We start from the raw sequence: 20,884 nt of genomic DNA on the forward strand, positions 1-20,884 counted from the left end.
GGCCATAAGAGGTGAATATAGCTGACTTATTACTGAGATATGAATAAGTCGTACAGGTCGCTATAGGTGACTCCGACTTATTTGTTAGTCATGATTGATGAGATATGAAAAAGTCGTACATGTCATTATAGGTGACTTCGACTTATATGCTAGCCATGATTGATGAGATATTTGATGAGATATGAATAAGTTGTACATGTCACTATAGGTGACTCTGACTTATACGCTAGCCATGATTGATGAGATATATGATGAGATATGAATAAGTCGTACAGGTCACTATAGGTGACTCCAGCTTGCGTGCTAATATGGTTTTATTAAGCACATGTTTATTTATATTGCTAATGAGATGCTGAGTAGTATTATACTTCTGAGTTTACTGTTAGTATACTTTTGATGTCATACTTCTACGTAGTATGATTTGCTGGAAACTATTTGAGTTTTACTGCAAGGGGTTACTACCTTTGATAATGGAAATAATTTTGAAAATCTTTGTTTTGACCACTCACACTTTCTATTTTTACACCCTTCTAGGTTCTAGTAGCATGGTTCCGTATCGACAAGGACATGTGGCACTCCCAGTTCTGGTGGCATATATTGATGGTATAATTATTATCTTTGTTCACTGTACTTGTTTTATGCTCTGTATCACGTGTGAAATGGGTTCATACCTGCTCAGCGCCTAATTGTGTATATAGGCACTTTTAATTTTAAATTTATTCACACTTTACACATCATCACATTCTATGGATTCGTCACCTTCCGGGTGTCGGCTAGCATAACTCAATTCGAAGTCCTAGTGAACTTTTTGGGTCAAGGTGTATTATTACGTCACCTTCAGGTGACGGCCAACATGCCTTGACTCCGGTTGGAGTGTGTCAAGTAGCACTAAGATTAAAAAACTAGAAGTTGGATTTATCAATTGCTTGCTTTATTCACTTGAGATGCAAATTGCAAAGTGGTTTTCTCCTGTTTATGCTATTTAAACGACAATTGCATGAGTAAAGGATAAAAGGCAAACAACGAGCACCATTTGAGGAGCTTTTTTGGTGTTTCGAGAATATAATCCAGTACACAAAGTGTAATAAAACAATTGATTAGAAACTTAAAAAAAAAAAAAATCAAACCAATTGTATTATGATACTTGATATACAAAACCCAGTTTTCAATACACTGAAAAATTGCTCCACCATTTGATGAGGCATTACTATATAAATATGTAATGAATCGGGTATTGGTCCTACAGGAATTTTGGAACCAAAAAAATGTTGAAGTGGCGCACTAATTTGATAACTGGTTTGCACTTTTCATAAGTCAATCCAAATACTTAGAATCTTATATGTTCTCTCTCACCCCACTACCAAATTTTATGCATTAATATTGACCAAAATTTTCTTTTATGCATACCTAGTCAACTAAATAGTCATTTGATTTGATTTTACTAACACTCTCTAATCTTCATTGAGTAAAGTTGGAAACATGCAACTTTAAATTTGGTCAACCAAATATTTGTTAAAGGTAATAACAGTGTGAGAAAGAACAAATTAACATAAGTAATCAACATGAAACCATTATTTATTTTCTTGCCAAACAAGTTGAACATGAAGTCATTGAATATTTCTTCCCACTACTATAATAGGGTATTCAATGATGCTAGGGTATTCGAAAGACTTGACCCTCTCTCGTACCTTAATGAATTTAACAATCTAGAATATGGACAACAACCAATAGACGCACTCTAGGAGTCAGTACCTTGAGTCTAAGGAAAAGACACATATCCCCAACCAAGCCTCACAATAGGCTAACAATAATGTGGTTCAAATTCGCTTTTGGCGAGAATTGAACCTAAGACCTCTCACTTACAAATGAAGAGAAATACCACTAGACCGTAATATTAAGTTGCTCAATGACATAGTTAGATTCAACATCTTTTACCTCAATATTTGCATCATTCGTGCACTCATTTTGTTGGGGGGTTTGAGTTATGAATATGTGTTTCTCTTTTGCAGGTTGTTTGGTTAAAATTTTGCTATAGTATAGGTTTATTTACTCATTTTTATTCTACTAATGCTATTTTATTAACCTTTTGGCAATGTTCTACAAATTGACCTAGGCGCTAAGCGGTGGAGGACCGATGCAATTTAGGCCGGAATGTGGAGAAAAGTCAGGAAGGGACTAGGTGAGCTAGGCGGGTTAGGCGAGGGTTAGGCGAAGGCTAGAAGATTCCATTGTTTTAATTTCTTTTAATTAAGTTAATGGGTTTTCTAAATAACCTCCTTAATTAGTGAATTTTCAAATTTGGTTTTTGGTTTTTGGTTTTTTTTTTTTTCCTACATTTCTCAGTGATGATGGCAATATGGCTTTAGTTTTAAGTTTTAACTTTCCTAAATTCTCAATACAAGTATATTTTTATTTTTTAGAGTGTACTTATTTATATGTTATATAATAAATTTAATTAAATCCTCCTAATCCGCTTAGGCCCTCGCCTAGGCGCTAAGCCCCAACCCGCTGTTCTACTAGCGTCTAATGTTTTTTAGAATCTTATTTTTTAGTGAATGACTCTTCATTGTATTCAGATTCTCAGGTTTCATAATATTGGGATGAGTGATTTAGTTTTTTAGCAAGTGAGATTGGGAATATTTGAGTTACATTTTTTAGCACCAATATCATTTAAATGTGAACTCGTTTAAATGTCTTTGCTAATCAACCATTTTTAAGTCATTTCCTAACAATTACTAAATATTTCCATTACTAACTTGTTACAAACTAAAGGTCCACAGATTTGTCCAGTGAAATAAATTAGAGATCTAATTTTTAGAAACTGAATCCGCACATTACTCTATACTAAATGCACACAAAAGTTTCTTGTAGCATTCTGTATCGATACCAATTTTTTACTTCGTCTTGTCCCTTGTATTCAGGCCAAACAAAAAATTCTCCATGTTCATTTTGTTGGAAAATATTAACAATCAATGATAAATTTATATATGCTAATAAATGATAAATGCGAAGCTCGTCTGCCGCAATGTTTCGCCCCTACTCAGTGCTTGTAGTTCTACAAACGTTTGCTTCACCAGAATTCAACGATTAAGTCAGAATTCCAGCATCTGAAAACTTAACTTCTGGAGAATTTCTTTGTGGTTCTCTCAGTAAGAATGCTTTTTGGATTGTAGAAGAAGATTTTTTTATTTTTTTTGTTCTAAATGTCATGCAGATTGATGTATATATAATATGATTATGCCTGTTCGCAACAAGTATGAAAAAGGGATGCATCTGTTGGGAGACATCTTTTTAGAGGGGTGTTTGCTCTCTGTGTTCTTTCACCACACTTTAGACTTCATTTGAAAAGATGAGTCTGTTGGTAAAAAATAATTTATTAATTAAATCCAAAATTAATTAAAGAATTTAATTATTAGAGCCCCAAGGCTCAAGACTCATCTTTTGATAATTAATTATATATTAATTATCAGTTAATTAGTACACCCCAAAAGCCCAAACTCAATGTTAAGCCCAATTTTATTCTTCATGGTCCATCACTCCAATCACTTTCTATAAGGGACAAAGCTTTATAAAGTAAGGGGACTTTTTGGTAGTGACCAATGTGGGACAATGAAATTATACTCAAAATTTCCAACACATTCAAATAACAGTAATTCTAATTCAAAAGGGTTGGTCTAGTGCAAAGTGAACACATATTTGAAACCCTCAACCTGAGTAGGAACTCCCATAGATACACTCTTTAGGGCCACTGGCCAAGAGCAAATTTAGAAATAATGTTCAGGGGGGAGGGTCACAACTAAGTAATGGCAGACGCAAGTTCTTATGAATTTCCAAAAATGGTATGCGCATCACCAAATTTTTATTCAATTTTAAGTGAGCAATGTCGTCGAGCACTTGACCAACCTATACCCATTTGTGCTTAGTGAACATCCACACCCTTTGTGCCATTTCGATTATATCTTTAGAGAATATTGTTTTCATGAACAAATAGATAATTATATGTGCATAGGGCTAGGATGTCAAATTTGTTAGACGTATTGGAGGAGGGATCCTTCTTACAACTAAACTTTATGTTAATCTGCCTCATTGTGATTTGAATGAGAAGGGAATGATAGAGTTAGTGGTGGTGAGTTGATTATTATTTACCGTAGTCCGATTCGATATCCTATTAAGCAACTAAATGTAACTACAATTTAAGCAGGATCCTAATTCATGCTCAGGCCACTATTTTTCCAAGACCAAAAACTTGAGGGGGCGCGTGCCCCCTCTGGCCATTTGATTTGGACATGAAAAATATATTGTAGCCTCATGCAGTACCGAGACAATTATTTGTAGGTGAGATTTCTCGTATATTTTAAAAAATATTTCTATATTATTAACTTTGGAAGTATATTTCTATATTTATATTGACAATAAAGTAAAGTTGGCAAGCCTCAGTGCTTGACCTAGTTTGGAGTTTCTCATATTTCTTCTCTTTCCTCGTCATTTGACATATATTTAATATGTATGTGTGTATATGTCATGTGTGCATGATGGGCATCCATGCATGTGACATGACGTGCCATTCGGCCCTAGGCGAGAGATAAATATCATTGCCACGTACGCACAAACCTCGGAGAGCAAGCCTAAGGCCTTGTAAAGATCTCCTCTTTCTCTCTCCTCTCTCTGTCTCTATCTCTCTCTGTAGCTCTCTTACCAAAACTACAGCCCCTTACAATTATTCCAACTACAAAGAAAGATAAAAGGAAAATAAATAACGAAGCTGATTTTTACAGTGAATATTTTCCAGCATACAGATCCGAAGCCAAAACCTTTCAACAGAATAGCTCTCAGAGAAACCCCAGGTATTTATTTTATTTCAGTTATTTTATGGGAAGTTTCGGATTTTTGCAGTTATGGCATGTAATTAGTTTTGATTTTCTGTATTTTGTGATGTGTTTTTGCATTTTAATTGAAAAAGGATATGATTTTGAAGCCAACCCAATTTCTAGAACTTGGTATTTTTCATTCATGTGCCAGATTTTGAGAAGGAAATTAGTTCAGTTGAATGTTTAGGTGCTAGTTCATAACTACCCACATGGGTTTGTTTATTGATTTCCATTAATTTTTCTTATTTTTTTAATTTGATGTTCATGTGAATGATTGGACGGTTGGCAATCTTTTGGAAGTTGTGTTTTTTTCCTATAAGTTTCTAAATTTATGTGCTGTATCTTGCTTTCACAGCAATCAGATTGCAGTAATGTGGCATTAAGTTATCAAGATTTGAAAGTTTTGAAGATTTTGTGAGAGGCAGAGACTTGGATTGTGAAGAACAGAGGGTTGGATTGCCCACTTTTTTTCAGATTAATTATTTGGGTAGCACCAGCTTTATTGTTTAATTGTGGGAGATTGGTGAAGTAATTTTATGCTGGGATGTTAAACTACAAAATTTTGATTATTGATTGGTAGCGGGTGGAAGGGAAAGCGTTGTGGGCTCTCTTGTGTGTTGTTTTGTTTTCGTTGCAAAGTTGGCGTTGACACTGGATTAAAGGTTATCTGGGAGATTAAGCTTCTATGGCTGCTACATCTGAAAGATGGTTTGATCGGCTTCAGTTCTCCTCATTGTTTGGGCCGCCCCCGCAGGACACCCTACCACGGAAGGTGAATACAAATTTTATTCCTAATCTTGTACATAATTATATTATATTTTTCAGTGTCTATATTTGTATTGCTAGCTTGACATGTCTCATGAAATTTAAGGGTCATCCACTATGGTACTGGTTCCTAGAGGTATTGGGTTTGAAACCTCTCATGCTCTGTTGCTATGTGAGCGTCCATGTTGACTACTACTCTGAATTGTCTTCTTAATATATGTCCAGTTTGGTGGCTTTATTTTTGGTGCTAAGGAGGGCCGAAACCCAACAATTGCATAACTTTGGGTATTTAGTGCTTGTTTGGGACTGGTTTTGTAGAAGGAATGCTTTGGCTTGAAGTGCCTTTATTCGAAATATGTTGAAGTCTTTACCAAAAAAGGAAAATGAAGCGCTCCGAAGTGTATCTTCAGAAAGTCCTTGACACTGACACAAACACTTTAAATTTTTCTGCCAAATGCAGAAGTGCTTTTATCCACTCCAAAAGCAATCCCAAACAGGCCCTTAAAACCCACCAGTGTCTTCCAACAAGAGCTTTCCAACCCTTCTTGGTACAGTATCAAAATAATGACAACCTAACTCCAACTTTAAACCAGAGGCAGCAAGACAGTCTGCCACATAGTTCTTCTCCCTATAGATGTGAATAAGCTTGCAGTCATTCATCCCTTGATGTGAAGAAGTTTGGTTTAGTTTGAATTACAAGTTAGTGGGACGGTAGACTTTGAATAAACAGATTTTTCTCCTTGTTCTTTATATCGATCTATTCTAGTTTTCATGCTTTGTGCGGACTTATTCTGTATACATGGGATTTGAGGGAATGAATCTTTATGTTAATTGCAGCTATACGACACAAAAGTTGACATGCTGCTAAAACCAAATTATGTGAAATGCCACAGTAGGTATCCAGCTTCCACTATTAAGTGTGCCAGTTATTTCATTAATTGGACAAAAATCTCGAGTACAAGTACAACCAACCATGCCCTAAGGTTGATTTGAGTGAGGAACTTCCAAATTTCAAGGGATTTAGGCATAGTGATGAAGAAATGGATCACAAAAAGTTAGATAGGAGGGATTAGAAATGCACACATGAGCATTACAAAAGGTACGTGAGAGGGATTTGCAAATGACTACTCTGAAGTAGTCAATTACAAATTCCTTTTACACACCTTTGAAATGCTCATGTGGTGCATTTTCTGATTCCTCCTATGTCCTGTATAACTTTTTGTGATCCATTTCTTATTCATTTTGCCTAAATTCCCTCGAATTTGGAAGTCCATCACTCAAACGTACCCTAAAGGAATTTTAAGTTTAGTGTGATTTCATAGGTAACCTCTGATGCACTTATGATATATATTGCTCAGAACAGTTCTTAAATAGGGGTGAATATTTGAGCTAGGTATTTCAGTTGAAGCCAGAGTTGGGACTACTAGTTTTTGAAGGCTCATATTTGAGTTGATTTAGATAGGAGACCTAGAATCTAAGACCACAGGTGAACCTTTATAATCAGCATCTATTGATTGTACTCCACCCAAAGAGACAATCTGTCTTCTCCCTTACCCTGAAATAATGTCGCTAAGAGTTTAGTTTAGTAATTCATAAACCATTGTCATTATGTATTATCTGGAGGTCTTAGCAATCCAACTCCATTATTTCTTTGATTTATTCTGTAGTAAAAGGTGAAAATATTGTGGATCCGACCCAAACTTGTCATGTGACCTCCTTTTCATGTTGATTTCTGTTGTTGAGAAGCATGAGGTAAATAGCCCACACAATTTGTGTAATAAAAAGTACAATAGGAATGACAAGTCTTTTTTTTTTTTAAATGAAAATTTAAAGACAGTAATGGTTGCCAAAAATTGTACTGTCTCATCCTTTGGGTGACGAACTTTCTGATGAGGTATATATGTGGGAGAGGCAAAATGCCACCAAGTTTGTTAAAGGATGACTTTGCCTCATAATTATGCATAATCCCTTGGAGATGTTCTTAGAAAAACAGATATAGTCTATAACTTACTACAAAATATAAAAGTAATAAAGTCAGCCCTAGGTATAGACCATGACAACTAATCAGCGATTGGAAAAGATCAATTTCTTTCTTTTTCTAGAGATTTTTTTTTTTGCTATATTCTGCCTCTAAACCTCTGACAAGAACTGAAAAAATGCTTTCCTTATCGCTTCTACCTTCCTGTAGGCACAAATTACTGCATATGTGGACTACTTTGGTCAGTTTACATCAGAACAGTTTCCTGAGGATATTGCCGAAGTAAGCTCTTTGTGTTTATGTCATGGTCATTGTCTTTGTGCAGTCCGCCTTGTTTGTACTAATACATTGTCTGCTGACAGCTGATCCGCAACCGTTATCCATCAGAGGTGAAGCGTCTCTTTGATGATGTTCTAGGTATTCATACTCTACCCTGTTAATTATTATATGATTGATTAGAACTTGGAGATTATATTATGCCGTTTTGTGGTTGCATAATGAATGCTTTTCTACTTGGACATATTCCAGCTATGTTTGTTCTTCATCACCCTGAGCATGGACATGCTGTTATCCTTCCAATTATTTCATGCATCATTGATGGTACCCTGGCCTATAAGAGCAGTAGCCCTCCATTTGCTTCGTTCATATCATTGGTCTGCCCAAGCAGTGAGGTGATAACATATCAGATTAAGAGTTTTCATTTTTCAGTTCAATCTAATACCGACACTTTCTTTCTTGATGAAACAGGAATGTTTTCTATGTAGCAGAAAATTCAGAAGTATTGTTAATTTAATTATTTACTTATTTGTATCTTCCCATTTTTCACAGGAGTATTCTGAGCAGTGGGCTTTGGCATGTGGGGAGATTTTGCGAATTTTAACTCATTACAATCGCCCCATATACAAGGCGGAACAACAGAATAATGAAACAGAAAGAAGCAGCAGTGGAAGCCATGCCACAACAAGTGACTCTGGAGATGGTGAATCCAGCCATTTACCTTTGGTACAACAAGAGAAGAAACCCATAAGGCCGTTGTCTCCTTGGATTACTGATATATTGCTTGCTGCACCTCTAGGCATCAGAAGTGATTACTTCCGCTGGTGAGTGCGTAGTTTGATTGAGTATTGTTATTTTTTGTTGAAAGTCAATGTCATAACCATTGTGGTGTTGATTTCGAGTCATGTGTATATGCACAAAGCGGAACCCACTCCAATCAAATTAAAACAGTAAACAACAGAGGTTTGCTCGTACGTATTGCCTATTAAGCAGCACTTCATCCAAAAATGTTTTTTATTGTTCAAATGGTACATTGACCAATGAGATAGTAAACACGTGAACTATTCAAAATCATTTTGTTGCCCCATGGGTTTGGTGGGTGTTTGTAGCAATTTTCATGGTAACGGGTTGTTTTCATCCCTCCAGGAATTTCTTAAATAGATAACTCCACTAAAGAAAAGCTAGGATTTTTAAGCTTCCAAAGTCTGTTAATTTTTTGATTTTCTAACTTAGGTAGACAACACTTATGACTGCCTGACAGTTAGCAATCTGTTTGTCAACAATATGAAACAGTATCTTGTAGCTTAAATTTGAATGTTTTAGATTTAGCTGGAGGACTTTAATCTTCACACTGATCTCATAAAGCTTTTTAGACGAGTACAATTTACGGAAAGGAAATGGGTTATTAGGGTTCGGTGCAATTATGAGATTTAATGTTTGTATTCAGTAAGTTCATCATGTGAACCTCTGTTATTATTGTCTTAGCATTGTATCTACTTTTTAAACCTGAACCATGCGCTTTTGTCACATTCACTAAGGATATATTTGGGTGAGGGACTTTTAAATTCCAAAGGGATTTAGGCAAAGTAAGGAAGACATGGATACCTTATATTTCTCTATTCCATTCTTAATTATTGTATTTCTTAATTCTATGTCCGTGCATGTAAATGATAGAAGGGTAGACCTGTAGAAGATTAAGCTCTGAAGGAGGTTGGAACATTCCTTGTGGCTATTTATGTTTTTATGTTAGAGATAAGTTCTTCATTAGTTCAATAGCAGTTTCGTGCTACTCATTGTTCACAATTTCAAAAGAAAGTTTAAAAGCTATCAAATGTTAAACAAATCATTTCATCTTGCTGCTACTTTTCTTATTCAATCTCATGTAATTTAAAAACCTGTGTGTTCTTTACAGGTGCAGCGGGGTTATGGGAAAATATGCTGCTGGAGAACTCAAGCCACCATCAACTGGTTAGTTAAATCTTCCTTCACTAGTATAGAATGCAATGTTGCTGCTGTATTCATTAGATTGTTTTTGAGCGCCATACGTTAAATGAAATTTTTTTTTTCTGCAAGAATCAGTTAACATGTAACACAGAGTCTGACTGCATGCAGTTTATGCATTCTGGTGGAATGTAAAGGAAAATAGCATTGAGATATCCAAAAAATCCTATCTATTTATATTATATAGAGTCCACCATGAATGACTTTCATTTTCTTTTTCTATTTTCTCCTCTTTCTTAGCTTCTTCTTGCGGATCTGGAAAACATCCACAGCTCATGCCATCAACTCCAAGGTGGGCTGTTGCAAACGGTGCTGGAGTTATATTAAGTGTTTGCGACGAGGAAGTTGCTCGCTATGAGACTGCTACTTTGACAGCAGTCGCTGTCCCTGCACTTCTTCTTCCTCCTCCAACTACAGCGTTGGATGAACACCTAGTGGCGGGGCTACCAGCTCTTGAGCCTTATGCACGTTTATTTCATAGGTAAATCTTCAAAATTCCTTCTCTCGAGCCACTACAAAAGGAAAAGAATCTGAGTTGCTCTGTGTACCTGACTGAGTTTTGCTAATATTTATTCATTTCTTACACCATGCAATAGGTATTATGCCATTGCTACTCCAAGTGCCACCCAAAGACTTCTTCTTGGACTTCTAGAAGCACCACCATCCTGGGCTCCTGATGCACTTGATGCAGCTGTACAGCTTGTGGAACTACTTCGTGCTGCTGAGGATTATGCATCTGGCATAAGGGTAAGCTGGACACTAGTGATTGCAAATATTTGAATATTATCTGATGCTATGCTGGTGATCAATATCAAGCTTGATTTGAAGACATACTATCTTCATTTTTTCAGCAACAACTTTTTTGGCATCTCATGCATGGCATGCTTTATGATGGACAAATTTCTCTCGATCGGAAATAGCAATCAATTAGTAAATGTGAAATTGCCATTGATCAGCAAGAATATCTCTAAAATGGTTTTCTCCTCACATTTGTAACTAATTTCTGCTAGCATTAGATGGTGAGGAACAGAACTATTGATACTTCTGTTATATGAAAGGTCTTTCAGTGGTCTTTCAGCGGTCTTTCAACGATCAATCCCCATTCCAGTATACATATACAATAGTCTTGTTTCTTACCTGATTCTGAAAAGTGGCGATTATGTAAACAGTCCACTTACAATTTAGCCCTGATTTATCATAGTTTGGTTCAAAATCTAAAATCAATTGATGTGTCATTTTTACGCACATGTAAAAAGGATACATTTTTTAAGCTCTGATAAAGAAACAACCTTTCAACCTTATTGACATTTAAGATACTAGAATATCACCTTCAGAAACATTATGCGAAGTCGCGATGTGAAAGGCATCCTTCCTGTTAACTGGTAGATGCTGCAGAAGCAGATCTAGTGAGTTCCCTCTGAGGTTATTTGTTGACTGTTAAAAACCTAATTAAGTGGGAGTATATTGTTTTGATTGACACCACATGCATAACGACAAAAAATAGTGGGAAACCATTTACTACATTGTCTGATAGTACTCTATCAATTTTCATATCGGTTTTGTAGTGTCATGGGCTTTGCTTCTTTCACTCTTTTTATGTGCTTCCTAGCTGGCATGGAAGTTTCAGAAACATATATTCTTTGCGAGTTTGTGGGGTGGCAACTTTGTGCTTGTTTTGGAGTATCTAGTTGGAGTGGGCGATTGGTCTTTTTACTGGTTTTAATCCATCCTTGAAATTTTCATAGTTATGCGTTCATTACATTTGTTAAAAGCTGAAAGCTTCGTTTTTAATTTTGGGTGGTGATTTTCACACACCCCATGATTCTTTACTAATGTTGGGACATGGCTGTCACATTTGCAAAGGTGACATTGATCCTATGATTCACTTTCTTTCTGCTCTATTGCCCGGTTAGACAACTTTAGGATTTTATGCTTCCCTCATTTAGGGTAATTGATACTCTGATGGAATTACTGGTGAGATACTGCTTTGGTGATAATAGGTGCATGACAAGGAAAAGTGCACCTTTGCATATCATTAGCCACTTCTAAACAGCTTAAGATTCTGGGACATGCCGTTTTCCAAATCTTGCACTTTCACATACTTCATGAGATAGATTGATGTACTTGTGTAACATGTACAGTTGAATAAAATAGAGTAATCAATTTTTAATCTTTTAATGCATGCCTTGTTGTGTAGACAAATGTAAATATATCCAAGCTTTTAGAACAGCAGTCCACTAATAAGCTGAAAATTCCATAAGCTGTCCCCCCTCTCTCGTCCTCTTTTAGTGGAAAGTATTTGATTTGTAGCAGCTCTGAAAACTGATGGATGCAGCACTTTTGGCTAATTGCATTTTTTCTTTTATTCATGCAGCTTCCTAGGAACTGGATGCATTTACATTTCTTGCGGGCAATTGGGACTGCAATGTCCATGAGAGCAGGTATAGCAGCTGATGCTGCGGCAGCTTTACTTTTCCGAATACTCTCGCAGCCTGCATTGCTTTTCCCTCCACTAAGACAAGTTGATGGAGTTGAAGTTCAGCATGAGCCTTTGGGTGGTTACATCTCAAGCTACAAGAAACAGGTACCAGTTAATAACTTTTTGTATTCAGGTTTTTATCCTTCAGCTGCTAAAATGCACTTTGATCTAGTTTCTTTTTTGTTGGCGCTCTTTTTAATCATATTTTTTTTGTTCAACGAATAAGTACTAATTGAACCTAAATTCTACCTCAAAAATACTATTGATCAGATCGAACTTCCTGCCGCGGAAGCTACAATTGAAGCTACTGCCCAAGGGATTGCTTCTATGCTCTGTGCCCATGGGCCTGAGGTTGAATGGAGAATTTGTACCATATGGGAAGCTGCCTATGGCCTCATTCCTTTAAGTTCGTCTGCAGTTGACCTTCCTGAGATTATTGTTGCCACTCCATTACAACCTCCGATTTTATCGTGGAATCTGTATATACCCCTCCTCAAGGTCTTGGAGTATCTTCCTCGCGGAAGTCCTTCTGAGGCATGTCTTATGAAGATATTTGTTGCCACTGTTGAAGCGATTCTTCAGAGAACATTTCCGTCTGAGTCCTCTAGAGAGCAAAACCGGAAAACAAGGTACCTTTTTGGTATGGGGCCGGCCTCAAAAAACCTGGCTGTTGCAGAGCTGCGTACAATGGTTCATTCACTATTCTTAGAATCATGTGCCTCAGTAGAGCTGGCTTCACGTCTACTTTTTGTTGTGTTAACTGTATGTGTCAGTCATGAAGCGCAGTCCAATGGTAGCAAGAAAGCAAGAGTTGATGAAAGCTTCCCACCAAATCAGAGCATTGAAGAATCAGATAAGATGTCTGATATGCAGAGAGACAGAACTAAAACGACCAAAAAACAAGGGCCAGTAGCAGCATTTGATTCTTATGTTCTGGCTGCTGTTTGTGCTCTTGCATGTGAGCTTCAGTTGTTCCCTTTGATTTCAAAGGGGATTAATCATAGTCACTCTAAAAATGCAAAAAAGGTAGCAAAGCCTGCGAAAGTAAATGTATGCACTACTGAGTTTCGAAGTAGTGTAGACTCGGCAGTTTGTCACACACGCAGAATATTATCAATCTTGGAAGCACTTTTTTTGCTGAAGCCATCTACAATTGGCACTTCGTGGAGTTACAGTTCAAATGAGATAGTTGCAGCAGCTATGGTTGCCGCTCATGTTTCTGAGTTATTTAGATGGTCGAAAGCTTGCATGCATGCGCTGTCTGTCTTGATGCGCTGTAAGTGGGACACTGAAATTTGCTCCAGGGCATCATCACTATACAACCTTATTGATTTCCACAGCAAGGCTGTTGCATCTATTGTTAACAAGGCTGAACCATTGGAAGCACGCTTAATGCAAGTTCCAATTTGGAGGGATTCCTTTGTGTGTTTTGAAGGCAGAAAACTCAGTCAAGGTGGAAACAGTAGATGCTCCATTGTCGGGCAGCCATCTGCCTTGCATTGTGAGGATTCTTCACATTCAGAATCTAAACGAAAATCTATTGGTGCATCACGTTCAAATGAGGGGTCCGGAAATACCTTTGGTAAAGGTGTTGCAAGTTTCCCATTAGATGCTTCGGATTTGGCCAACTTTCTTACCATGGACAGGCATATAGGATTTAATTGCAGTGCTCAGGTTCTTCTAAGATCAGTACTCGCAGAGAAACAAGAGCTCTGTTTCTCCGTTGTCTCGCTGTTGTGGTACAAGTTAATTGCAGCTCCTGAAACCCAACCTTCTGCAGAAAGTACTTCTGCTCAACAAGGATGGCGGCAGGTAATATTATATTTCTTGTGTCACTTTGCATCACCGTCATGATAAACTTCTCCAATATTATTAGCAGGTTCCGCGTTTCTATATTCTGCTCTGAATCAGTAATTTCATTAGATACATTTGTACTACACTTTATTTGATATATTGTTGCCATTTTTCCGTTATGTATAATGTTTGACATGTAATTTTTATTTCATTTTTCTAACTTTAGGTCGTTGATGCATTATGCAATGTTGTGTCAGCAACACCCAAAAAAGCAGCCACAGCAATCGTTCTTCAGGTCTGAACTTTGTCTCACTTGTACACTACATGATTTTCTATTTATTTTTTCAGGTGAGACCATGTATGAGTTCATTGATATATACTGAAAACTAGATCTTTTATTGCAAAGTAACGAAGTCCAAAAACATTGTTTTCTTGTTAATTCGTTTTCAACACCTGATTTTGTAAGAGTTGTTCTTGGCTGGTGTCAAAACAGTGGCTTTCTTATTTGACATTATTTTCCTGGTATAGTCGTAAATCAGTTGGATTACCATTCTCCATTATTAGTTCTGGGGTGGCTTCATTGGTTTAGTTGGTTTCATGACCTTGTACTCTTTTCAGGCGGAGAGGGAACTGCAACCTTGGATTGCCAAAGATGATGATCAAGGCCAGAAGATGTGGCGAATCAACCAGCGGATTGTGAAATTGATTGTGGAGTTGATGAGAATTCATGATAGCCCAGAGTCATTGGTAATTTTGTCAAGTGCCTCAGATCTACTCTTGCGTGCCACCGATGGGATGCTTGTTGATGGAGAAGCTTGCACCTTACCTCAACTGGAGGTAAACACGCGACTACATTGATGTTTGTGGCCTATGACTTGTGTTAACTAATCTGAGACATGAATTTTAGTATCTTTTTATCTTTTCTTTTTGGAAACTGTATGAACACTGCATATCCGAACTGAAGGTGGATTTCAGCACCCGGCAGTCACGTGATCTCCCATCCTTATATTTCAAAACATAAACCATCCTCAACTAGTGTCCTTATCTCATATAAAGCTTTTTTGAGTTGTATATTCGTTATAAGTAGTTAAGTACACATAAGATTGCTGAAGGCTAAAAACATTAAAAGAGAAACAAATTGATAATCTAAACTTGGTGAAGCTAGACCCAAGATTCCAAAGAAATCGGGTTTGGCAAGTGAATTTCTTTCACCATGTTCTCCCATATATTCTCATTTTCTTCTTTGATAATCATATCTTCTATCAGTTTCAACTCTGGGCAGCCCTCAAGTTTTTGGGTTCATAAACTAGAATCAAATCTCTTTCTTGTACCATGAAAAGCTGACATATTACTGTCATCTTTTGCAACTCTTTTACATTTTAGCTTCATTTGGATCCTCATTTACAACTATATGTGTCTGATACTATCTTCATCAGTTATCTCGTGGTCTTTACCTGTTTTCCACATAGCCTAGAGTGAGTCCGTATAAATTTTCAATTTCATTAACCTTCAATGTCTTAAAGCATCAATCTGTTTATAAATGGGCAGCTACTGGAAGCAACAGCTAGAGCAATTCAGCCTATGCTAGAGTGGGGAGAATCTGGGCTGGCGGTCGCTGATGGCCTTTCAAACCTGTTAAAGGTAAGTGCCCACCCCTAGTTGATACAATCACTGTTATGTTCCTAGGACTTTTGAGAATTATTTCATTCTAATGTTTAAGAGAAACGATTAGTTATGTGATCTATCTGCTTCGATAAATGCAGTGTCGTCTGCCAGCTACCATCCGCTGCCTTTCTCATCCTAGTGCACATGTTCGTGCTCTGAGCACATCAGTTCTCCGTGATATCTTGCAAGCCAGTTCAATAAGACCTAACCCTAATCCGGTGGAGATAAATGGTATCCATGGTCCGTCGTATAAGTATTTTAACTTAGATGTCATTGACTGGCAAGCTGATATTGAAAAGTGCTTGACATGGGAAGCACATAGCAGACTTGCGACTGGAATGCATATTAAATTTCTTGATACCGCCGCAAAAGAACTGGGTTGTAGTATTTCCATATGATATCGATTAGCTTCTTCCAGTGTATAATTTTTTTCATGTGAGACATATACGCAACGGATACTTGCATCTTTGTTCCCTTTAAAGAGATTATGAGTTTGCAGGTAAGTGGATTTACATTTTGTTCTTGTGGATATAAAGGTGTCTATATTGTCAAAATTTTCTTTTCCGACGAGACGTTACAGTCCCTAATGGAAAGAGATTTGTGTAAATGAGAGTTCAGACAAGCTGACTGAGCCCCATCTTGTGTTTGAACTGTTATCCAAGTCTTCATGTCAGATTTTTAATCTCATCCAGGCTTTTAACACGGGACCTCGGATGCAAGGGCGAATGTTTTAACTTTGAGTTCGAAAAAGCCTTTCGCTCGACACAACCATTTTTGTTGAGGGGTGTAGGGGCAACCGCTGATAATCCGAAAAGTTACAGTTCAGTATCTTATACACGCTTACTGACATAGTTAAGAATGAACAATAATCCGACAAGCACTCAAGGTACCTTCTAATTCAAAAGAAAGCCGAAATTATAGAGAGCCAGAAAAATAATTACTATGATTATGATCATGTAAACAAAAAAAAAAATTAAAATTTGGTAGAGTTTTCCCCTATCTTGATGTATCCATTTCCATTCCCCCAATGGGAGTGAATAGGAGGGCAAGAAATAGAAATTACGAGGATAAATAATTAGAAGAAATTTTGGTTTCTAGCCTCAAATCATTTAAGAATTTCCTGAAATCTTCCGTTTCTACTTAAACTGAATGAATTTAAACTTTTCCATCATGTTCAGTAGATTCAGGAAAACCACCGTGTTTTTGTTGCCTGCTCGTAGGGAGAGAGTGGCTCCAACGCTCTTTTCCACCGGGCTTAGACGAGGCATTTCCATACCAAATCATCCCAACCACAGCTATGATCATTCCCAATACAACATGCAGATTCAGACCCTCCTTCCCAAAGAAAAAGAACCCCATGATCAAAACAAGAATTGTCTTCATATGGCCCAGTACTTGGAAGGACACAGCGGTAAATCTTCCAATGCAGATGAACTGGCTGAGATTGGTGCCTACTGCGATTGTGCATGAGAGAATTATAAACATCTGCGGACACAAGGGTTCAGAAAAAACTGTGAACGACCTTTCTGTAAAATCGAAACATCTTAAAACTCGAAGACAAATGAATAAGTTAATCACTTTGAAATTGTACAGATTAAAGTAAGCAAAGCTCTATATTAACAATATCATATGCTAAAAGTTTTTCAAGCTCATGTTACTAATTCAAATATTCCCATCATGACTGAGGTGCAGAAGAAAACATGGAAATGCTACCAATGCCTGTGTAGCTCGATGCTGGATTTCAGCTGTAAAATGCATATTAATGCACTATAAATTATGGTGCTTGTAATGATGCTTGTAAAGCTAAGGTTGAGTCTGGGTACAGTCAGCTTAAGATGATTATGGTAATCACAAAACAATAATAAATTGGATTACACTTACCATAGATCCAAAGTTATAGTCATAGGCATCAACCCTCTTGTTTGTCAGCCAATAGTCAAGGAAGGGGCCGAGTAACAGAAGAGATCCAGCCTGGGCCGGAGCAGTATGTCCCAACAGACTGAAAGAACCGAGTGAATATTTCCGTTGAAGAAAGTGCACATACTGCAATTAAAAATTGATATAACTTTTAGATGAGCAAGTATGAAAATTTAAGAGCTTGACAAAATTGCAGCTTGTGCTGAGGAGTGGAGAACTTACATACTGTTGTAGCGAAGTGCTCCATACAGCTATAAAGGCAGCAATGAAGCCTTTGGCATTGACACTCACATCAGTGACGGTGCAAACACCAACTCCCAAGAGAACAATTCCTATGCTCAACTTTGTATCTCTTGAGTAACGGATCTTGTCGAGAACAACTTCCAGTAAACATGACACGGGGATCATACTCAGCTTTGCTATCTGTCAATTATATTAGAGAAAGGTAACTCCCAAATATATTGCACTATTTAGTAGCTAAACCCAAGGTGCATCAAAACCCTAGCTATACCTGATAAAATCCCACCGAGTTCCACATTAGACTCACGTTCATTCCAACAATAGAGAAGTTAGCAAAGACCATAAATTTTAGAAGCTCAGAGACAGGTAGATGCGAGGGTTGAATGTATCCCAGCCACCTTAGAACAAGCGTCATCAAAGTTGTCGTAGCAAAATGCAAACCAGTTAATGTTGTAGCTGCAAATTGTTTCAATTTAGATTTGTATAAATACAAGTTATAAATAGCATGCTTATGGCTATACAAGTTTTCTAGATTCATATCTCCTATAAACAAGTAAACAGAAAAACAACCAATTGATAAAGAAAGTTTAAGGTTATAGAAGATTTCTAAATGTGTATCAATGAAATAAAAAACAATTATATTAATGAATTCAAAGGTCAAAAATGCAAAAAATGCCATTACTCCCTACTTTTCCCCACAACCATTACTGTCTCAAGGTTAGCCGAAAATTAAATCTAGCTACAGCTTTTCTCCAGGTAAAATATTGGATCTTGTGAGTGATAGTATTCACTACACCTTATGTCATAACAGAATTGACTGGCTACTAACAAAAGAAAATCAAATAGCAGGGTCATTATCTGCCTTGCACATTATATTTCCTATGCTCCCCTTGCCCTTTCTAGTCCTACCACTCAACCCATAACCCTCCCCAATATTCTATCCACTTCCAATGCTCTACTATCATGAGTGTTGACTGTTGACTTATAACTTCGGTCTCAAGATTAACTCATAATTAGTATGAAATCTTAAAAAAAAAAAAAAAAAAATGAAAGCATTTATGACATCACACTTACAAAACATACATCACAAGACTTTTGTATATGCGGTCAAATTTCCTGGAAATTTGATGCACAAAATTACCTTGTATTATAATCTGGCCACCTATTTGTGCAACAAGAAAAGCCATGATAACATGTTTGTCACTTTGCTCTATAACCATCATAGTTTGACGTCCAAAAGGGAACAATGCCGCGTTCATTTTCTTACTAATTTTAATAAAGTTTGCAGAAGAAATGCAAGAAAGGTTTTACTTTAATCCTAAGCTTTTTTACTTTAATCCTAAGCTTTAGTTTTTAAACGATATAGTTGTCCAAAACCTGAACTCATATCAGAAACAACCCAACCCGACTCAAATCAAATCAATCATTAAAAAGAAAGAAGAATAATTTACCAAAACTGAAGCCATATGTAGCCATCAGAGCTTTATTGACAATTATAATCCCAACAGAAGTTACAACATTGAACATCCATGCAGCTACATCTCCTGCCTTCTTATCAGCTTTGCTAGTGGGAGCCATTTGTTTATATACTCCGTTCAACCAGCCACTGTAGAGTCTTTACCCCTCAGCCTCCAAAAAGGCATCCATCTACACCCATATGAAGCCGGACGGTTTCACCTGCTTTAGGAACAAAAAACTCTAAACAGAAAAAATTGAAACAAATAAGAAACTGAAATTCTGCAATAAATTAAAACTGTTTAATTTCAAGTATGATTCAACACATTGATGCCAAAAATAATAAATAATCATTTCCATTATACATATGTTTATAATATAAAACAACTCAACTTAAAAATCACAATCATGCTTGTAAAAGCTCCAAACAAACTAATATAATAACTTTGTCTGCCTTACAAAAAGACTAAACATCTGATCACAGAGATAAGGAGTCAGTTGTTCGAACACATATCGCTTGCCTTTCCTCGAGTTCAAGCTTACCGAGCAGTTAAGTCATTCAATGGAAACACAGAGATGGGTCCTGCTACTATTCGTGCCCGCATTCGAAAATACAATTAAATCATCTAGTGCATTCCCATTTCTCTATTCAGTGAGAGAGAAACTGAAAACCATCAGGACTCACAATTCACTGAACTATGGAACTACCAAAACAGCAATGTATCAATTCTTTTGGGTAAAGCCCATTTTTTCAAAAACATAAATATACAAAAAAGTAGTCACCTTGATTCAAATCCACAACAAAATTGCAAATCAACTACATACAGACCCACTGACATTCCAGATCAACCACACAAAAAGCAATCAAATTCCAAGATGGATCTAATCTAACCCACAATCAGATCCCAGAAAACCCAAGAAAAAAAAAAAGGAGCCCAATTCAACGGATCTGGTCGCAAGAGCCATCGATCACAGAGATGCAGTAGCAGAAAAAAACTATGGAAAAGTAAGCGAGCGGTTCAGAAACAAGAAACGTACCGTGTGGAATTGCAATGGGATTGGTTTCTTTGTGTTTTAGTAAACCCAATGGAGTCCCTCAGATTTGGAGAGAGAGAGAGACAGTCGGTTAGGCAATGAAGAGCTCGTGGAGGTAATGTTGCCGCCAGCTAACTGGAACACGAATTTACGTTTATGCTTTTGCTTTTGCATTTGCAATTACTAATTCTGTGTTTATACACCAAATTTTATACATTAATTTTATTTTTTTTGGCACTTTAAAGAAATACTCTTGACTTATGTGTGAGAGGTGTTAGGTTTAATTCTTGCTAAATGTGAATTTAAATCACATTATTGCTAACTTATTATGAGACTAAACTTGTTCTCTTCCCTTAGTGTAGATGTTATCGTTTGTTAAGAAGAAAAAAAAATATATATATATATATATAT

General features: G+C 36.8%; 2 protein-coding genes across 5 annotated transcripts; one reads left to right on the plus strand and one right to left on the minus strand.

Moving 5' to 3' along the window:
• Nucleotides 1-4,447: 4,447 nt before the first annotated feature.
• LOC137725828 (protein GIGANTEA) lies at nt 4,448-16,380 on the plus strand. Its single transcript, XM_068464625.2, has 16 exons — nt 4,448-4,844; nt 5,224-5,318; nt 5,449-5,640; nt 7,822-7,893; nt 7,974-8,028; nt 8,140-8,282; nt 8,440-8,711; nt 9,800-9,855; nt 10,129-10,369; nt 10,485-10,635; nt 12,263-12,472; nt 12,638-14,179; nt 14,388-14,456; nt 14,780-14,998; nt 15,710-15,802; nt 15,925-16,380. Exons 3-16 carry the CDS (start codon nt 5,554-5,556, stop codon nt 16,222-16,224), a joined length of 3,510 nt encoding a protein of 1,169 aa, XP_068320726.2. The 5' UTR covers nt 4,448-4,844; nt 5,224-5,318; nt 5,449-5,553; the 3' UTR covers nt 16,225-16,380.
• Nucleotides 16,381-16,741: 361 nt separating this feature from the next.
• Nucleotides 16,742-20,655, minus strand: LOC137725829 (UDP-rhamnose/UDP-galactose transporter 6). Of its 4 annotated transcripts, none has more exons than XM_068464626.2 (6): nt 20,477-20,655; nt 19,435-19,681; nt 18,255-18,439; nt 17,966-18,166; nt 17,708-17,869; nt 16,742-17,311 (listed from the first exon to the last, which is right to left on the minus strand). In XM_068464626.2, exons 2-6 carry the CDS (start codon nt 19,559-19,561, stop codon nt 16,982-16,984), a joined length of 1,005 nt encoding a protein of 334 aa, XP_068320727.1. In that variant the 5' UTR covers nt 19,562-19,681; nt 20,477-20,655; the 3' UTR covers nt 16,742-16,981. The 4 variants fall into 4 exon arrangements, with proteins under 4 accessions (XP_068320727.1, XP_068320730.1, XP_068320731.1 ...); XM_068464629.2 differs by having other exon boundaries at nt 19,435-19,660; nt 20,477-20,643; XM_068464630.2 differs by lacking the exon at nt 20,477-20,655 and adding an exon at nt 20,222-20,402 and having other exon boundaries at nt 19,435-19,660.
• Nucleotides 20,656-20,884: the final 229 nt, after the last annotated feature.

Source organism: Pyrus communis, chromosome 5, assembly GCF_041283825.1.
Source record: "Pyrus communis isolate YQ-2024b chromosome 5, ASM4128382v1, whole genome shotgun sequence".
In the NCBI taxonomy this organism is placed as follows: domain Eukaryota; kingdom Viridiplantae; phylum Streptophyta; class Magnoliopsida; order Rosales; family Rosaceae; genus Pyrus; species Pyrus communis.

Bases quoted from the DNA above. Each gene is read 5' to 3' on its own strand.
- LOC137725828 (XM_068464625.2), top strand. From the start codon at position 5,554: ATGGCTGCTACATCTGAAAGATGGTTTGATCGGCTTCAGTTCTCCTCA. The intron at 10,370-10,484 runs GTAAATCTTCAA...ACCATGCAATAG, and splicing joins TATGCACGTTTATTTCATAG to GTATTATGCCATTGCTACTC. The intron at 12,473-12,637 runs GTACCAGTTAAT...ACTATTGATCAG, and splicing joins TCTCAAGCTACAAGAAACAG to ATCGAACTTCCTGCCGCGGA.
- LOC137725829 (XM_068464626.2), bottom strand. From the start codon at position 19,561: ATGGCTCCCACTAGCAAAGCTGATAAGAAGGCAGGAGATGTAGCTGCA. The intron at 18,440-19,434 runs GTAAATTATTCT...AACAATTTGCAG, and splicing joins TACATATGGCTTCAGTTTTG to CTACAACATTAACTGGTTTG. The intron at 17,870-17,965 runs GTAAGTTCTCCA...TTTTAATTGCAG, and splicing joins GCACTTCGCTACAACAGTAT to TATGTGCACTTTCTTCAACG.